General features: G+C 45.4%; 1 protein-coding gene across 1 annotated transcript in view; it reads left to right on the top strand.

Annotated features, from left to right (window-relative positions):
• The window catches only part of RCOR1 (REST corepressor 1), an 88370-nt gene that overhangs the window by 49198 nt on the left and 21502 nt on the right, over window positions 1–17670 (top strand). The window contains exon 4 of the mRNA XM_074149018.1: window positions 14783–14835. Within this exon, the coding sequence (XP_074005119.1) occupies window positions 14783–14835 (53 nt within the window). The remainder of the gene's footprint in view (window positions 1–14782; window positions 14836–17670) is intronic.

Below are 17670 nucleotides of genomic sequence, written 5' to 3'. Positions count from 1 at the left end.
CAAGTGAGTGCTCCAACATCCTTGATGTGCTTGGCCAAACCCCGTGGCTGGGGGGGAAAGGGAGACATCCCTAAATGTGCTGCAAAACCTGATGCTGGGAAGGCAGCAATGTGCCAGCTGAGGCTCTGATGGAGGAAGAAGTGCTGGTTGCTATGGTAACTAAGGATATTAACCCTGTGGTGTCTGGATGGGCAAGGTTTAGTTAACTGTGCCACGGGCTGGGTAACGGTTTGGGAGTGTGGAGCAGTGGTGCTCCACCCTAAGAAGCCATGAGCTGGCATTCAGGATCTCGGAAGCCTATGTCCCAACCAAGTCTGTAAGCGTGTCCTGATTGTTAGTGTGTCAACAGCCTTCTTTGGGTGAGAGTGAGTTTTAGTACCTGTCCTCTGTTGTGAAGGTGAGGTGAATCCCAAAATTTCTGAGGGCAGGTGACAGGTTTAAGTGGCCAGAGTTTTCTCCAGCTGTAGTTCAAGGGGTAATCTTTGCATAGAACAACAGGCTATGATTATTCTTCAGTTTCCCTTTTAAAGGAGACGTTAAACAAGCTTGGAAATCACCTTTGTCTGAATTTTCTAACTTAAAATGACTGTCAGAGTAGAGGAGAGGAAAGTGTTTGTCTTCTCAGGTTGCTGAGTGCGTCTGATCATGCTTTGTGTGGCAAGTCTATTTTCAGTGTGTAGCTGAGCTAGAGCCATTTTAAGAAGGGTTTGTGCTTGAACATATTCTTTCTGCCTTGGCTCAATTATTTTGGCCTGGGAATTCCGTAGACATATGACGCCATCAACTATCATCATCAGTTCTCATTTTCCTTGGTGTAGGGTGCCCTAGCAATAAAGAAATGCAAGTGGAAAACCACAAGTGGGAGAGAGTAGACTACTAGACTAGTAGAGAGGTGAACTTAAAATCTCCATTTTAAAAAACGAAGCCTCTTTTTAACAGGATGCATTTGAAATGGAAGAGATTTAATGCTTCAGAGGTACCCAAGAGCCCCCAGATCCCGCTTCCTGGTGCACAGGCACCCCTGCCCTGGGCAGTAGCAGTGAGGGAGAGGATGTAGTTTTAAGTCCCTCCTCTCCATCATGCTGTAAATAGGATCCCTGAAACAGTTGGAATTGGGGATTTATTTTTGTTTCCCTGTCCCCTTCAACCCCTGTTGTTTCTGTGACCTGGTTTATAACATAACCCCACAAAAGGTTATGTTATAACCTTTTGAGTGAGGGTGCAGCCACCTTGGTCGAGGATGGGAGAAAAGCAGCTGCTTAGGCTTTGCCACCAGAGGGAAAAGTATTGTTGAAGTCTTAGCTGAGCTTACACTTTTTTTTCCTTTTCTTTTTCTTCTTTTTTTTTGGCTGGCTAAGTGCTGTGGGAGGTTTTGGAAGATGGAGTGTATGTATGTGTTGTGCTTTTCTTGTTTGGGATTTTTCTGCTTGTTTGTGTCTGAGGTTATTTTGTTGAGTTGGTTTTGGGTTGGTTTTTTTTTTTTTTTTTTTTGGTGGTAGGAAAAGTGTTAGCCTTAAAAAAATATCTGCCAGGTAGAGCCAAGACTTCCAGGTCTCTGAGGGGTGGACTTCAGGGGTTATAATTCTCACCTCGTGCTCACCTTCTGTCACTCAAAGTGAAGACAGCAAAAAAACCCCCAAACTTATAATCTTGCTGTTCGTATGTGCTCCCTCCCTAGAAATACCAGCTTGTTGGCTGTCCCAGTGACAGCAAAAAGGATTAATGGAAAAGCAGAATTGGGTTTATGTTTATCCCTAATCCAAATTTCATATTATGCAGTGAACCTGGCAGCTGTGAAGCCTGTATGCAAATACAGTAGCTGAAGAATAAACTCCATGAATTCAGAAATGAGAGAACTGGTGTTTAATTAAAGATTCTACTTGAGTTTAGCTGTAGAAATAATACAGTCATGGCCACTTCTCCTAGCAGCTGCAGTTGCTGCACTTCAGAAAATGCTCAAAAGATGAAGGTGAAGGGATGCAGTTTTTTATTTTAGCTGAAGCAACTTTCGCTGCTTGTAGTAGCAGTATTGTGAACAGCAAAAAGAAGATACTAGGCTTCAAAGGCTATGGGTGTATCCCAGAAATGGCTGAGTTGTCTCAAACTTAGCTAGTTTCCCCTTTGTTTGTCATCTGCTGTGCTAGTTGCTGTTGCAATGCTGTGTGGAAATCTCAGAGAGGCTCTTTCATCATTATTGCTGCAGGTTGATATTTCTGGATCCTGAATGCATATTTAAATTAAGATGAAGTTTTAACCCTTTCACAGCAGCGGTTTGTATTGGAGCCAGGAGAGCAATTGAGTTTGAAAGGACTAGGGTGCGTGTTTGGGATGGATTTCACTTGAGGTACAGTGGATCATGTGTTTTGTAGGGTTTTTTGTATTTTATTTTATTTTATTTAAAAAAAAATAAACCGAAGGAACGATTGTTTTGGAGATCATCCAAGAAAAGGATGCCTTATCTAAGGGTACCTTTGTTATCCTGGAGGAATTTTTGCTGCTGTGCTGGAGGTGGGGGGGGGGAGAAGGGGGCGACAGGGACTATGACAGTCACCAGTTTCTTATTGTGCCTTGTTCTCTCCTGCCACCTGTTTGTTCCTCCTTTTTACTGCAGTGTGAAACAGGCCTTCTCTGAACATGTCGAGGTGACCCAGTTCGAAAATGCCAGCTGCTGCTACCGTTGCTGCTGTGGGGATTGAACTAGCGCTGGCGCTGGGAAAAAGCTTTTTTTCCGAAGAGAAGTTTAGAGACAAGATGATGTGGATGTAATGGAGTGATGATAGCCCTGTTAAGAGTTACTCTGGCAGCGATCTGTGATCTGAATGATGTTTGGGAGCAGTCCTAGCCAGTCTGATAGGCGCTGCGTGTGAGTTGTAGGACCAGTATGGCAAGAACTAGCAGGCTGCAGCTACATCGTGCTGCTTGGACCCAGCCCTGGGACAGGCTGAGCGTGCTCCAGTCTTGCTGGTCTTGGTGAGAATGGCAGACTCGGAGCGTTACAGAAGACTAGACCTTTATTCCTGACCTCTTGTCTCTTACTGTAGCTGCAAGGAGAAAAATAAGAAGGGTCAGGGAACTGAAAGGTAACTGATATTTTTTAGGTTGTTTTTTTTTTTTTTCTTCTTAGAGCAAGGTTAGTCAGCAAATGCACCGACATGTGCATGTTTATAGGTATGTGATGGGGGCTGTGCACAGACAGAGAGGGGCTCTTGTGAGTTGTGTCCTCCACTGAGGAATACTTGGAGGTCATGGTCCTAACAGCTTGCTGTGCTGAGTTCTTATGCTGCTGAGTGTGACCTTTACAGAGGTGCTAGTGCAGGAGGCAGAGCAGCGAGGCTTTCTCAAGGATATGTGCCAAAGCTTCCCTCGCCATAATGTGTTTGCTGTGGCATTATTTGCTATAATTAGGAACCACTCCCCCTAGTTTTCAAACCGGGACACCTGTACTCTTATTTTTTGCACTCCATGTTAAATTACTTTCCCAATCACGTGCTGCTTGTGCAGATTCGTATTATGATAGGGTAGTAGTGAGTTTTCTAGCACTACAAACATCAGTAGGAATGCATAATAACTTCTCAGCAAGGACTGGGCTTCTAAATCCCAGCTAAAAGCCCTGACCACCTAGCACTGATATTCCAGGATCTAGCTAGTGACATTGGTTTATTGCAGGCTTTTCTACTTAGTCTCTTAGGATCAGCATGAAAGCTGAGGGCTGGTGTGCTGTGTGGATCTGCAACTTGACTTTTTCTAAATTGACTTAATTTTATGTATTTTGAATACCTTAATATCTGTCAACATAATGCTAATACTTTGGTTTAGAGGTTATTATAAAGATCATGTTGTCCAAGATCAGGCTGTGTAAGCTCGCTGTCTTTCTGTGTGGACTTCTTCGAGGGGTCAAAAACATTTCTTTGCATCTCTCTGGTTTCAGACCTGTAGGAAGTAAACAAGTGCAAGAATGGATAAACTAAGTGTTAGTGTCTCCTGAAGGCTGGCCTGCCTGCAGTAGGGCAATCTGTATGAATTTGTCCATAGGTAGTTTCTGATCTCCAGTGGAGAAAGGCCTCTTCACCTAAACCTCTGTTTATTTCCCAGGTTCTCATGTTTTGTGGCGTAGGGTACCAGGAATTTCGTGAACCACTGTGCCTTAACCTGCAATAGGTGCTTGTTTATGTTGCCTTAGTTCATGGCCTGCCTTATTAAGTGATTAAGCAGCTGCTTAATCAAGCTGCCAAACTGTTCTTGCAGGAAGCAGGAATAGGAACTTCCAGGAGAGGGACAGAACAGATAACTGGGGACAGAGCCACGACCGCTCTGGAGACAAGCTGTTCCCTTCAGGTTGTGTAGCACTCTGTGCCTTGGAAGTGTTTTTCTTGTCTCCGTTCTTTTGCTTCCTGCGAACTTCTTCACATCCAGCTTTTGTGCAAATGAGGAAAACGGAGTCTTTGAAAAGCAAGTTTGAGACCTAATTTTTTCATTCTTAGCACCCGGGTGCAGTAGTGCAATGAGTGGAGTTGTGGGAAGCCCCTTGCCCTCTCAGAAGGGGGCCAGCCCCAAACATCTGTACATAGGTTTTTAACTGTAGATGTTAAAAAGAACAAAAGCATCTCAGTAATACTTTAGAAAATACAACTGAAGGATTAGTTCCCCTCCAACATGAAGCTGCCTTCACTTAGTCCTTATCATTCCTCATCTAATTTTGCTGGAAGCAAGTTTCGTGCAACTTGTTCATGAGTGCAGAGACCGCCTGGGTTGCTGAGACTATTATGCTGCTCATACAGCTAGGTTGGAAGTGAGGGGGCTGGCTGCAAAAAATAACTGAAATAGTAAGTGGTGCTTTTGTGACCTGATCACTTACCATACAGGATCACGGGGTTCTCCAGTTCAAGCTGCTGAGGAGCTGGATGTGGGCAATTACAGCTGGAGGCCCTCTCTCTTCCATCAGCAGCTCCTGGCTCTCATCACATCTGCGGAGGGCAGCTCCTCTGTGTGACTCTGACTTGTCTCCTTCCTTTGGCTGCCTGCTGGCTTGCCCCATGCTTCCTTTCCACCCAAGTGACATCCTTCCAGGAGGTAGCTAGGGGACAAATTGATCACTTCTTTTGCTTTTGTATCCATTGTAAAGGGGGTCAGCATGGCTTCTACTCTCTTGTCACAGGCTTTATTATCAGTAACAATAATAGTGAGCTGTAATTCAACCTGGTGGCTATTCTGCTCCCAAGCACCCCTTGTGTGTGTGCCCTCATCCTGCATAAAGACCCTGTGTTGTGGAGTTACCCATGCTGTTTAGGAAGCCTGGCTCTGATACAGTTCTGGTTTTAGATGGGAGCTTTCAAAATCTTGTGGAGGGTAGAAAATGGACCTTGTGGAAGGTTTCACCCTCTTTAGAGGGCTTTGAGTCTGGATATTCCTTGGTGGCTTCTGAAGCTGGTTGACAGCAGGTTTCTTGACCAGTCTGCGCTGACTATTTTACAGACCCAAGAATTTCAGCATATATAGCATGATGTGGATGAAGATCTGAGAATGTTCCTAGGTAGAGTACCAAAGACTGCTAGTAGTCTAAATCTGTGGTCTCATGTACTGACTCTGTCATCAGTGTGTGCCAAACGGTATTTTGTCGAATTAGTGAATCTGGCTTTTGGAAAGGATGCACTGGATCAGGCATTCTCAAGGAGTGCAAAAAATATGACAAAGTAACGTGCTTGGTTGATGTGGGGCGAGTGGTGGACATTGTCTGCCTGTACTTCTACAAAGCTTTCCATACTGTTCCCCACACCCAATGTGTTCTGGTCGAGAGAAGTGGTCTTTGTGGTGGGTGGGGAACTGGCTGACAGGCTGCATCCAGAGGGCAGTAGTAAATAGCTCTTTTTCAAACTGGCAACCGGTCTCAAGTGGGGTCCCCCAGGGATTGATATTGGGCCCAACGCTGTTGGATCAAGTGGGGTCAAGTGTACCCCACTTGGGTAATGGGATCAAGTGTACCCTGAGGAATTTTGCTGCTGACACCAAACTGAGTGGGAAGCGGACACTTCAGGAAGGAGAGCCACCCTGCAGGAAGACTTGGATAGGCCAGAAAAGTGGGTTAACAAGAAGTTGAACAAGGACAAGTGTAAAGTCGTGTAAGGTTTTGCACCTCAGAAGGCATAATCCAGAAGTGCAGCACAGGCTGGGATCTACCTCACTGGGGAAGCAGCGCTGTGGAAAGAGACCTCAGGGTCCTGGTGGACAAGCAGCTCAATATGAGTGGACAGTTTGCTGCTGTGGCAAAGAAAGGCAACAGGATGCTGGGCTGCATGAACAAGGACATCACCAGCAGAGGTAAAGAACTCATTATCCCACTCTAATCAGCGCTTGTCAGGCCACATCTGGAATGTTGTGTTCAGTTTTGGTTCCTGCTATACAAAAAAGATGTGGACAGGCAGGAGAGGCTCCAGAGAAGGGCCACCAAGATGATCCAAGGCTTGGTAAGCCTGCCACATGAGGAAAGGCTGAGAGAACTGCGTTTGTTCAGCCTTGAGAAAAGGCTTAGGGGAGATGTTATCGCATGTTCCAGTATTTAAAGGGTGGCTGCAAAGAAGATGGAGACTCCTTTTTTACAAGGAGTCATATGGAAAAGATGAGGAGTAACTGGTACAAGTTACTCTGGGGGATATTCTGATTGGACACAAGAGGAAAATTTTTCCCAATGAGAACAATCAGCCATTGGAATAATCTCCCCAGGAAGTGGTGGATTCCCCAACATTGGACACTTCTACGATTCAGCTGGACAGTGTGCTGGGTCATCTTGTCTAGTCCATGCTGTTGCCAAGAAAGGTTGGACCATTGGACCAGATCCCTTCTGACTTGGTATTCTATGATTCTGTGATAATAATTTCCATAAGAAAATTTGCATGAGGGTTTCTTCTAATTCAAGCTACCATTTCCTGCAGTCAGCTATCTGATAACATTTTTTTTTTTTTCACTATTCTACCCCTCATCACAACTGTATTGATGATGTTGCTACGTGCAGTACTTGGACATGTTTCTGCCTGTGGTTGAAGTATATAATCCGAGGCTATAATCTCTCAATAGAGTTAACTCAAGCCATGGTTTGACAGCAGACTAAATCTGGCTTTAGGGCTCCTCGGACTGAATTGAGAGCACTGTGCTGAATAATGCAAAGAGCTGTTTTGCTATAAACTCACTTTGTTGTTCGGGCACGTGCTCTGTGTGTTTATCCTGTCTGTAACTTCCTGTCTATGTCTGGGAAGGTCATATGTGGGAACGAGTATTCCCTCCCTGCCAGAAGCTACTGTGTGCTGGTTTTATGTTCTTACATGGGCTCCAAACCCAGCATCAAGTGCTCTGACTAATTACATTTAATACAGCCCAGTGCCTGTGTCTGATTTAGGATTAGGTTTGCACTGCTGAATAATCAGCCATGCTCGGATCCTGCATGGTCAGAGATTAGGTCCCCAGGTGATCTGATGTGGTTCTGCCTATTCTTTGCTAGGTCCCAGAGGTAGTGTTTCCTCTTAGCTACTGCCCTCAGATCTCCCTTGTCCCCATCTCTTCTGTGGTACATATGGAGACATCTGGGCTTGTGGTACCCAGGGCTCTGTGGATACTGAAACCTGTGCCACTCCTCAGAAAAGTGGCATTCGGCGCTTGGCAGAGCAAATTTCTGTCAGAAGGTTAAATGTGATGGCCGTGTAAGAAGCTGTCTTTCTTCCCAGAGGGTCCTCCATGGATGTCTTTACAATGAGCAGGCATCCATGTGGCCTTTCTGAGGGAGAACAGCAGCAGCATCAGAGAGCAGAGAGGCAAGCAAGCATCAGCCAGCTGGCTTTCCTTATGCTAATCCTCATTAATACACCGCCTCCCCACATGTGCACTGTCTTGAGCCTTTTCTTCATGTGATAGTGCCAGCTGAGGGTACAACTTTAGGAAAAAGCCTATATTAGTAAAAGCTTTAAAAGACACACGTGAATGCTAGCAAAAGGCCTTTCCTGCTAAACAGTTTAAAATAGTTTTGGCAAGCTACAAAAGCGATGCTAGATTTGTTGGTACACCTGTGTCTGCAGTACGACCTTGTTGCTGGTATGGCAAAATCTAGAGGCAGATGAGTCAGGTCTTTAACCATCACTGGAGTTTCAGCTTTGGACTTGCCCTTAGATGCAGGCCATGCAAAAGAGCAGCACTGAAAATTAAAAAATGGAAATAGGTGTGTTTCTTTGGTACCTTGTTAGCGTGCACTGGTTGGGTGGGGACTGGTTGCCTTTGTGTGAGAGAAGAAGCCTTTGGTAGGTATCAGAGCTTTTAAAGGGATAAATCTCCCAGCAACGGGGCACTCTGGTTTATTCCTTGTTTTCTGCTCTCTGAGGCTGCAGTTCGCAGGCTCCAGGTGTGGTTCCATGAGCAACTCTTTCCTCACCAGTGCTAGATTACACAGCCGTGCCTGTTCCTGCCTGCCTTCTCATCCCCACCACCGTGCTGTACCGGGGCAAGGAATGAGTTGCACTTTTTGGGCTGAGACAGCCTCATCCCTCCCTGGAAGTGGGAGGGCTCGTCTCTCCTCAGACTTGTGTACGGTCTCATCAAGGTGATTTTTATATGGTATACAACTATATAAAAAGTGTAAAACTGTTGTGTTTTATGAATACAATGCTGCTTTGGTGACGGTCAGCTCTTGAGTGCCTTGTGTGGCTTCAAAGCTGGTGCAAGAGGCTGTCCTTCCTTGTAGGTGAGAGCATCTCTGTACTTTGAACCACCACCACTGTGTGCTTGTATGGCTTTGCTGCCACCTGGGTGAGGGAGGTTGCAGCAGGAGAGGGTTGGTGTTTTTTCAGGCAGAACAGTTGCCCAGTCCGGTTCCTGGGGGTCCAGGCAAATGTTTGGGAAGAGGTGGCTGGAGGCTTGGGGTGCTTAACCTGGCCCTGCTGCCAAAAGAGACTTCTAATGCAATGGCACACTACCGTCCTTGGTATGGGGACAAGAGGTGACATAAAAGTAAAATCTGAGCTACAGGGAGGTAAGTGGGTGGGAGGCTGAGAGATGGTGGAGTCCCATGACTCAAGGTACCCTGCCTGGCTGCGGGGTACTTTCTCTTGCTCCTATTCAGGTAAACTTTTCCTTCCCAGGTAGGGTTAGTTTTCCTTTGCCTTTCCTTTGCAGTTGCATCCAGACTTTTCCCTTATTTGCTGCAGATGCAATGAAGTTGAGGCCTAAATCCTCTCGTGCTGTCAGTTGCATGAAGTGATTTTTAAGTAGCCTTTGCGTCTGTAACTAGTGCTCTCTGTTCCTAGAAATGGTGTTAAAGAAGGCTCTATGCCTGCCCAGGTGGGTGCAGCAAGGGGCACAAAACATGGCTGTGCTCTGGCTCTCTGCTCCTCTCCTGCCCGTGACACGCATCACATCTTGCCAAGAAGAGGAAATAGCTTTTCCAAGGCAGAAGAGCCTTTTAAATAGGCAGCTTTTATTTCTTTTAAGTGATTCTGACCAGAAAAAGTGGTCAAGCCACCCTGATTTGACCTCTGCCTGCTCCCCCCCGCCTCCTGTTGCAGCTGGCTTTAGTGAAACACTTGTTGTCCAAATTGTTGTGCTTTTTGTGGCTTCCTCTCCTGTGCAGGGACCACGAGGTGGCAGGATTGTTCCACTGATGCTGCGAGGGCGGCAGGACGGCAATGCAGCTGCTCATTTTTATAGCCAAGGCAAAAACTGTGCTTAGTTGTTTGTGTACCGTCATAACTGTGTTTTGAAATTTGGAGGAATTTCACATGTATGTGTCTAATCCATGCTCCTTATTTTCTTTATATAACACTGATTTATTCTGGGTCTTGACTTTTTTTTTTTCCTTCCCCCGGTTCTCAAGGGAGATGGAGGGGAGGGGGAGATGTACAGCAACATCCAGAATTCCTCACAGGTTCCAGCATTGATCAAACCCTGTGAAGCACATTACTGAGGCTGTGAAGGCTGCTGCTTTTGTCCTCATTTCACCCCGTTCTGTCAGGGTATTGCATCACGTAATATGCAAAGTGCTCAGAGCTCCTGCAGTACCCCAGTAATAGGGGTGAACTGAGGTTGCAGCAACAGCTCTACCTCTGCATTCCTGTTGCTTTCTATAGGCTTTAGCGTACTTGCTTCTGCTGCAAACCCTCCTTGGGGTCACTGAGTCCACTAAACATGATGTGATGCTTGTGGGGTCATTAAGAAACAATTTGGGTAGGGGGAGAAATTCTCCCAAAAGACCAACTTGGAGAGGTCGTTTAATCTGATCGAATGGTGATGAGGAGAGTCATTGCTTTCAGGCATTTCTCTTTTCCGAGTTCTTCCAGTCCCCTGAAATTAATGCTCCTGTTTTACATCTCTCAATTCACTGTTCGAGGATGCGGGACTGAAAATCAGCAATGCAGTTGTTTGCTCTTGTCTCTCCTTCCCTCTGTCAGCCGAGAGGGTCCCCTTTCTGTTGCCTCTAGTGAGGAACTCTTGCAGGAAGGTGGTTAGGAGAAGAAAAGGGTGTATAAGAAAGCTGGAAACAAGACCACAAAATTCAGGGGGTTGATGGCACCATTTTGGTCAGAAACTCTCCTCTCTAGATGGCAGGGGGGAAGCATCTTTCTCTGCTTACTTTCCCACTCCCTTCCATTTCCCTTGTCTCTTTGGCTGTGTTAGTGCTACAGCTGGGATTCTTTGGTCATCTTTTTCTAGACCTCATTTCTTGTATTAGGGAGAGGTGGATTTTAGCATCTGAACACCCTGTGCTCCTCTTTGCTGGTGGCAATATGTATGTGGAGCTCTGTTCCCTTTGTGTCCCCATCTTTTGTGCTACTTATGCCTTCCTGAGCATGACTGGCTGCAGGAAGGGGCTTTTTGGGCCAGTGCTCACTCCATTTTGGGTGTGGAGTGGACAGGAGGGTCCTGCTCACCCACCCACAGCTAAAACACATGCAAGAGAAGAAATGTAGCAAAACAGGTAAAGAAATACCAGTTTATGATTCTTTTCTCGGCCCTCCTCTTCCCCCCCCCCCCCCCCCCCCCCGCTCCCCCATCTGGTTTCTAGTAGCAACAAGAGCCTTCACAGGAGCAATGCATCTCCTGTCACACGACTGTCTCTATTCAAGCATCATTGTCTTTTTGGCTTGGTCTGTGCCTGAATATCTTTCCAGCATAGAGAAATGAGTTGGGTGGGAGGGGAAGGATGCTCTTGTCTGCCATGTTTGGGGAAAAGTTAAACTGGTCGAGTGCATAGTGGGGTAGTTTATGCTGGGAGAAACAGGATGGGATTGCTTTGCTGCTCTCACTTATTCTCTTCTGGAAAGCGGCTAAGAGCTGTGCTGGCAAACTGTCTTCTGCTGTAAGCAGGGCTCTGCCCCAGGCTCCTCTGGCTCCCAACTCTGATGTCTAAACAGATTGCTGGGTTACATGCTGAGCGTGACTGAATGCCACTGAAACGCAGTGGAGCAGAATTTCATGTGCCTGCTGCCCTGGCCTTGCTAGAGATGCATGGCGAAGGCAGGGATGGAAGAGGGCACTTATTTATCTGATGTGGCATGTGAAGCATTAAGCTTGTGGCAATTCCAGGCTCTACTGGTATGGGAGACTAAAGGGCTCCTGTGACTCAGCTGGTGCCATGCTCTTTCTTGCTCACTTCATATGGAGGGGGATGGTAAAGAAAGCAATCAGGAGGATTGCTCAAGGGACTGTCATACCTCTCAGATGGTGCAAGCATTAAAGCCAGTGAGCCTGCAATTAGCCAAGAAACGACAAGCAGAATGGGCTAGATTGTCAGTAAGCAGGCAGGGAACAAGCCAAGAGTAGAGTCTGATGGTGTACTCCTTGTCCTTCCTTAATCCACAAACACTCTTTTAGTGTATAGAAAGAGCATTGCTGTGTGCTCATGGTCTGTTTACTGCCTTATTGCCTCTTATTTTTCTTTTCTCTTCCTCCAATGTAACAATGAGGTGTAACACAGACCCCACCATGACAAGAAAAGCATCCTGCTTCCTTTCATGGTGTCTGATCACTCATGGTCTATTGTTTGGCTCTGTGGTATATTGACTTGATTCAAGAGGAATCCTATTGATATTGATATGGAGGGACCAAGTTCTTAGGAGAGAAAATGCTGTAATGTTGTTTTTGGGGGGTGGGGAGCAAGGGGGACAAAGTATGTTTTCATTGCTTATAGCATCTGGCATAAGAAAGGTAATACAGTGGAAAGGGGAACGACCTCATCTCTTCTCTGAATGTATTAAAGGATAAGATGCTGAAGTCAAATCAGGAGCTGTAGATCTTTCCACAGTAAAAGCGAGCTAGTTAATGCAGCAGTATTTAGCATTCAAGAGCTTAATTCAGCCTTGGACTTCAGAGAATTCAGCTCCTTGCCCTCCCCCTTCCTTCGCCTCCCCCTTAGACAAAATATATAACACTGCATGTGCAATACCTGTCCTAAAGAAACCGAGAGCATCTAGCTGAAGTACTGGAAAATGCTGCACTTAGGGTTTCCTGGCAGCCTTTGGTTTTGGTGTAGTTATAAAGTCTGGAAGCACCTGAAATCATTCTGCCCATATCCTACTGATGTTCTGTGCTCTGTTTGGTGCGTGGAGGGAAAAGGTGGTGTGTAGGGAGGAAGCAGTTCCCTTCTCCGTCCCCATTTCCCGTATGTGGTCCTCCTGGATCATGTTCTTCCTTTGGGGTGTGGTTTTGCGAGGGTTCTTTTTTTGGTGTGTGGCTTTTTTTTGTCTCTTTTTTTTTTTTTTTTTCTCCATGGCAAAGCTGATTTCTGAGGTTCCTACCGTTTGGTAACCCTCAGGATGTTCAATTAGGCAATGCAGCGATTTCAGCCTAAGAAATTGCTGCCATCATCCCCATCACCTCCACTGTCTGTGCAACTATTTTAGTATGTTTTGCCTTGTGCAAGGAGGTTATTTGCAAAAGGGGATAGTTTTCATCCAAGTTGTGCATGGCCCTCAGAAACAAAGGGCTGAGTTTGTTGACTTGGAGAGGCAGATGTTTTTGTGCTGCAGGGGTGCAAATGAGTGGCTGACCTTTCTCCAAAGGGCTAGTAAAACTTTTACTGAATGTCTCCAGAACATGGTACAACAAACAGGTTCGTCAGCCACTTGGGAGTGCCCATCATGTGCAGGTGGGAGCCTGGAAGAGCAAGAACCTCATGGAGTGTCCTTGTTGATGTGGAACTGTGCCTACGTTTCTTGCATGCTCTTCTCCTGCCACAACATGTGGCTGTATTAATGTTCTCATGGACTATTCCATGGCACTTAAAGACCTTTTTTGCAACACCTTTGTGTGAAAATTAACTAATGCCTCTCCTTTCCAAATGAATGGCTGGCATTGATATAAAGTATCATATTGCCTGGTAAGATGGGATGTCTACTTTAAGTACCTAGATTTAATTTCTTTGTATTGATGACAAGCTGAAAATAAGAGGCTGGTGCTCTCCTGCTGTGCATTTTCTGATCTGTCCTCTCTGTTTTCTCAATACCTTTTGAGTTCATTGCTTAGTTTGCTCAGTTGAAAGAAGAATTGAGGAGTGCTGCAACTTGGAGGAAAGGCTTTAAGAAATGCAGTTGTTATTAGACATCAGAGACTCCCACAGGAGAGTTTTCATAAAGGCAAAAAACATTGGAGAAGCACATTTGAGAGCTGAAGTTAATTGTGAGGCCCAAAGCGTGGGAACTGTGGCTTCCTTAGCTGCAGTGTCTGCAGAACCATTTTCTTCCTGAGGTGCTGCACATGCTCTCCATGAGTCAGGTGCTCAGCACAGGAATTTGCAACCCACTCTGGACATCTGCAGAGAAGGAGAGGAGAATGATTTTTGAGTTCATTGCTAAGTGGCATGTCTTGAAGTGCAAAATGTGTAGAAGAACGAGAATTCTGGCTGTGTTTACTAGTTCTAAGTCTTTCAGGGTACTTGCATATTGGGGATGCTACAGATGAACAATGCTTCCAGCATCTTCCACTCCGTTAGGTGAAGTAGGAGTCTCACGTTTTAGCTTGTGGGTTTTTTTCCAAGGGTGTTGTTATCGTTACAGTGCATTTAATAATGACAAAGTGCAAGGGCATAGACTTCAGAACACCACCACTGGTACCGACTTTGATCCAGTTCTCTCAAATGGGTGCCGTTGGATATAATGTAAGCTTATTCACTCATACTGAAAGAGACACTTGGATTTTAGTCCCGTCTATACAAAATGTAACTCCTCAGGGCATCTTTACATTGTAAAGGTTAAAAGCTTGTGGGGGCCTAATAATACGTAGAGGTAGGGTTTGGTCCAAGACCAAAATTGCTGAGGCATAAGGGCGGAAAAATTTGCCAAGGCATCTGCAGTGGTTGTGCAACACGAGGAGTCTGGCAGTATTGGAACGTATGGATTTCTGTCTGGGAATTTTCGTTCTTAAGAAAACAACTGTTTTGGGGAATTTTTAAAAAATGAAAAAACCAAACAAAAAGTAGCTGAGAGAGAGTTGCATCTATAGTTTTGGTGAACAAGTTCTGAAATATTATATGCTGTGTTTCAGAAGTACTGGAACTGGATTGGATATCATGCATCATTTAGGCTTGTTAAGGAAAATATGTAGTAGTTTGTCTGGTGACTGTTGTTTTTCTTTTGTTTCCTTCCTTTCCTGAATTGTTGGAAACAGCAGTGATTTGTGAGAGTTCTCTGTGGAGGATGCAATGACTATGACTGAAGTCAGAGCTGCAGGACTGGGTTCTAGACTGGAAAGGGGAAGGGAAGAGTAGATGAGATTGTTATACAAAACGCTCTTATGTCTTCTCTTTGTTTTTCAGTGGATGAATATATTGCCATTGCTAAAGAGAAGCATGGATACAATATGGAGCAGGTAACAACCCTTTGAATACTTACTTTATTTTAAAAACTTTTTCAGCAGGTATTAAAACATGACCTGAAGTGACTGCCTAGAACTGCTTCTTCCCTTGTTCCTGTCTGTATTTTCTCCTTTCCTACTTCTCCAAAAACTGTTTCTAATAGTACCCTGTGCCCTGGGGGTATAGAGTTCATCCCTGGTTTTACATCAAGAGTCAAAAGAAGAAAAAACATTATAATATCTAGTGGAGTTTGGCCATGAGTATTATGTTTCCTATGGTGACTATCTCTTGAACACTTTCATAACCCATAAACAACATTAAAAAGATTGGCTTGTCTTTGGACGGCTGCCTGATTGCATTGCAGTTTCCAGTTGACCGCTCCATCTCTGCTTCATGGATGTCTTGGCAGTTATTAATGAGCTATTGAACCATCCTATGCTTTTCTGAGGCAAACCAATATCCATGGTTATTTACCTTAAAACTCTGCTGCAAATCATTTTGCATTTCATAGATGAGCACCTCAGATGTCCGTGCAGTAGCACTGGATGACTTCACCTGCGGTTCCCGAGGTTAGTGCCCTTAGCCTACGGATGGAAATCCTGGTCTGAGGAACAGACCTCTCCTTTACTGCACGTGGTCTAAAGGATTGTGTACTCATCTTCCCTGTGTTAACTAACCTCGATTTCAACACTCATCTGGGGAGATGAGCAGACCTGTGCCTGGGAAGCTTTTTCTGAATTCTGTGAGTTTCCTTATGCATTAATACTTGCTTGGAAAGGGAAGGCAGGAAATCTCATGACTTACTGTATTGGCAAATTACATACTGTCTCTACAAAGGGATTCTGTGAAAACTGGAAAGTTTATGAAATTGTTCAGGCAAAGACTATGAGCGTAGAAACCAATGATTTGGATGGGCAAGGGTTTCTGTTTAAATGACTCTGTTGTCATCTTTGAGTCAGACTTTCAGTGGTTGATACTCATACTCAAAAAGACTTCTTGCGGAACAAGAGCATTGAAGTTGAGATAGCCAGCAAAGTTTCCAGCAAAATCAGGAATAATCAGACTTGATATTTATAGTTTCTAAGAGCAGAAAACAGCAATAAAAGGAAGGTAAAGGCACCAAAATGGTAGCTCATCTCAGTTGAGACAGGTATATTCTAGTATTGGATATTGTAAGTAATATTTGCCAAAAGAGATGGTCTCAGGGTAATAAAAGTAGGTTTCATTATTTTAGTGGAGAAGTGTGGTTTGGAGACTATAGACCGATCTGGAAGAGTGATCAAAATGAAGCTTGGGATTTTTTCAAAAACATTGAATTCTTGTGTTTTGAAAAACTTAGATTTGGCCAACAGAGATTTGTGTTCATTTTAACATTGGAAATACAGACCTCCCACTCCTTCCTTGAAGTCTTTCTCCCCTTTTTTCTCCCCTTCTCTGTGTACAGAAGTAGAAGCTATGGAACTTGCCACACTAGGATGTAAAGTGGCTGAGCAACTTGTAAAAATGTTCCTCCTTCTAAAAATTTTCTCATTCCTTCCCTAGCACTCTCGCATAATATTCTGGTGTTAAACATGTTTCCCAGGTCCTTTGGGATTTCCTAGACAGCTAAGATAGGCACTTCCAGGAAATAACTGGAGAGGATCTATCTTGTATCACTCTGGAAGGCACGTACTCATTTTGTATTATAGGGACAAGTGTCAAAGCTTTCAAATCGGGATGATTTGTTGTATCACCAAGGGACACTCTCTTCAGCTGGTATCATGGGAGTTGCTGTTGGCTGGGTAACTGTGGACAAGCTGATACGGACTCCCTGGAAGCCAGTCAGAGTTCACTTTAGCATTTGGCCACTGTCTCTGGGCTTTGCTGGCCAAGGCAACCCTTTCCCACGTGTTCATCCCCCCTGAGAGCCAGTCTCTTTGGACCCCTGTGCAGGTGGCTTGGCTGACAGTCATCTGCACACAGATTCCCCTTCTTCCATCTGTACCCCCTGCCCAAAACCTACCTTTGCAGACTAAGATGCCAGTTTTTGTTGAAGGGAGTGCTGAGCTGTCTGGTAGGGTGGCTGGGCCATGCACTGGCCTCTCCTCTACCCAGCAGCTTTCTCATCCCACATCTATGCCATGTGCGACTCCCATATTTCTGTCCTTTCATTCCCCTTCTGAGTGCTCCGTTGTTGACTCTGCTGCTGTCGGATGATGGCTGGAGGCTCAGGGCAGTGCTGGTGGGAGCCCCTGACAGGGCAAGCCCACTTCAGCTGATGTTGCAAATGGCTGTAGGTGGTTGTGTTGAGCTGTAGCAGTCACAGGCTTTTGGGAGTATTACAGCAAGTCTGGCCATGAGCTGTGCTCTCCTGCCAGCCTGTGTTGTCAGACATCCTGGGACAAAAGGAGGCTGGAAAAGCTGCATGCTCACCTGCGTATGAGTGCAGAGCTCTCCTAGGACAGCCTGGGGTGGAGGAGGAATACTGCTCTCCTGTTAAGCCTGTAAGGAAAACCTTTTTGTTTACCTATTGCTTTGTGTAAACAGCTGTCCCCATAGCCCTCACTAGCACCTTAGTGGTATTTAACACTACTCTGCCCTCCCAACATGGGTCCCTCCTTGTTTTGCCCTTGCTTCTCACAGAGATATTTGGCACAGCTCGTATCTCAAGCTGAAAGGCATGGCAGGGGAGAGAAAACTCAGTCCTTTGTGACTGCAAAATAGTTTCTTTGGTCCCGTGCTTGCCAGAGTGGATGGAGATAAGTGGCAGTGTGGCTCCTGTGACATCTCGAGTGACTGCTGCAACCGAAATGACTTCTTGTTCTGTGTGGTGGCAAAAGGGAGGCGAAGGTGCCTGGGCAGCACTGAGA

Source organism: Numenius arquata, chromosome 6, assembly GCF_964106895.1.
Source record: "Numenius arquata chromosome 6, bNumArq3.hap1.1, whole genome shotgun sequence".
Taxonomy (NCBI): domain Eukaryota; kingdom Metazoa; phylum Chordata; class Aves; order Charadriiformes; family Scolopacidae; genus Numenius; species Numenius arquata.
This window is presented reverse-complemented; position numbering and strand designations above follow the sequence as displayed.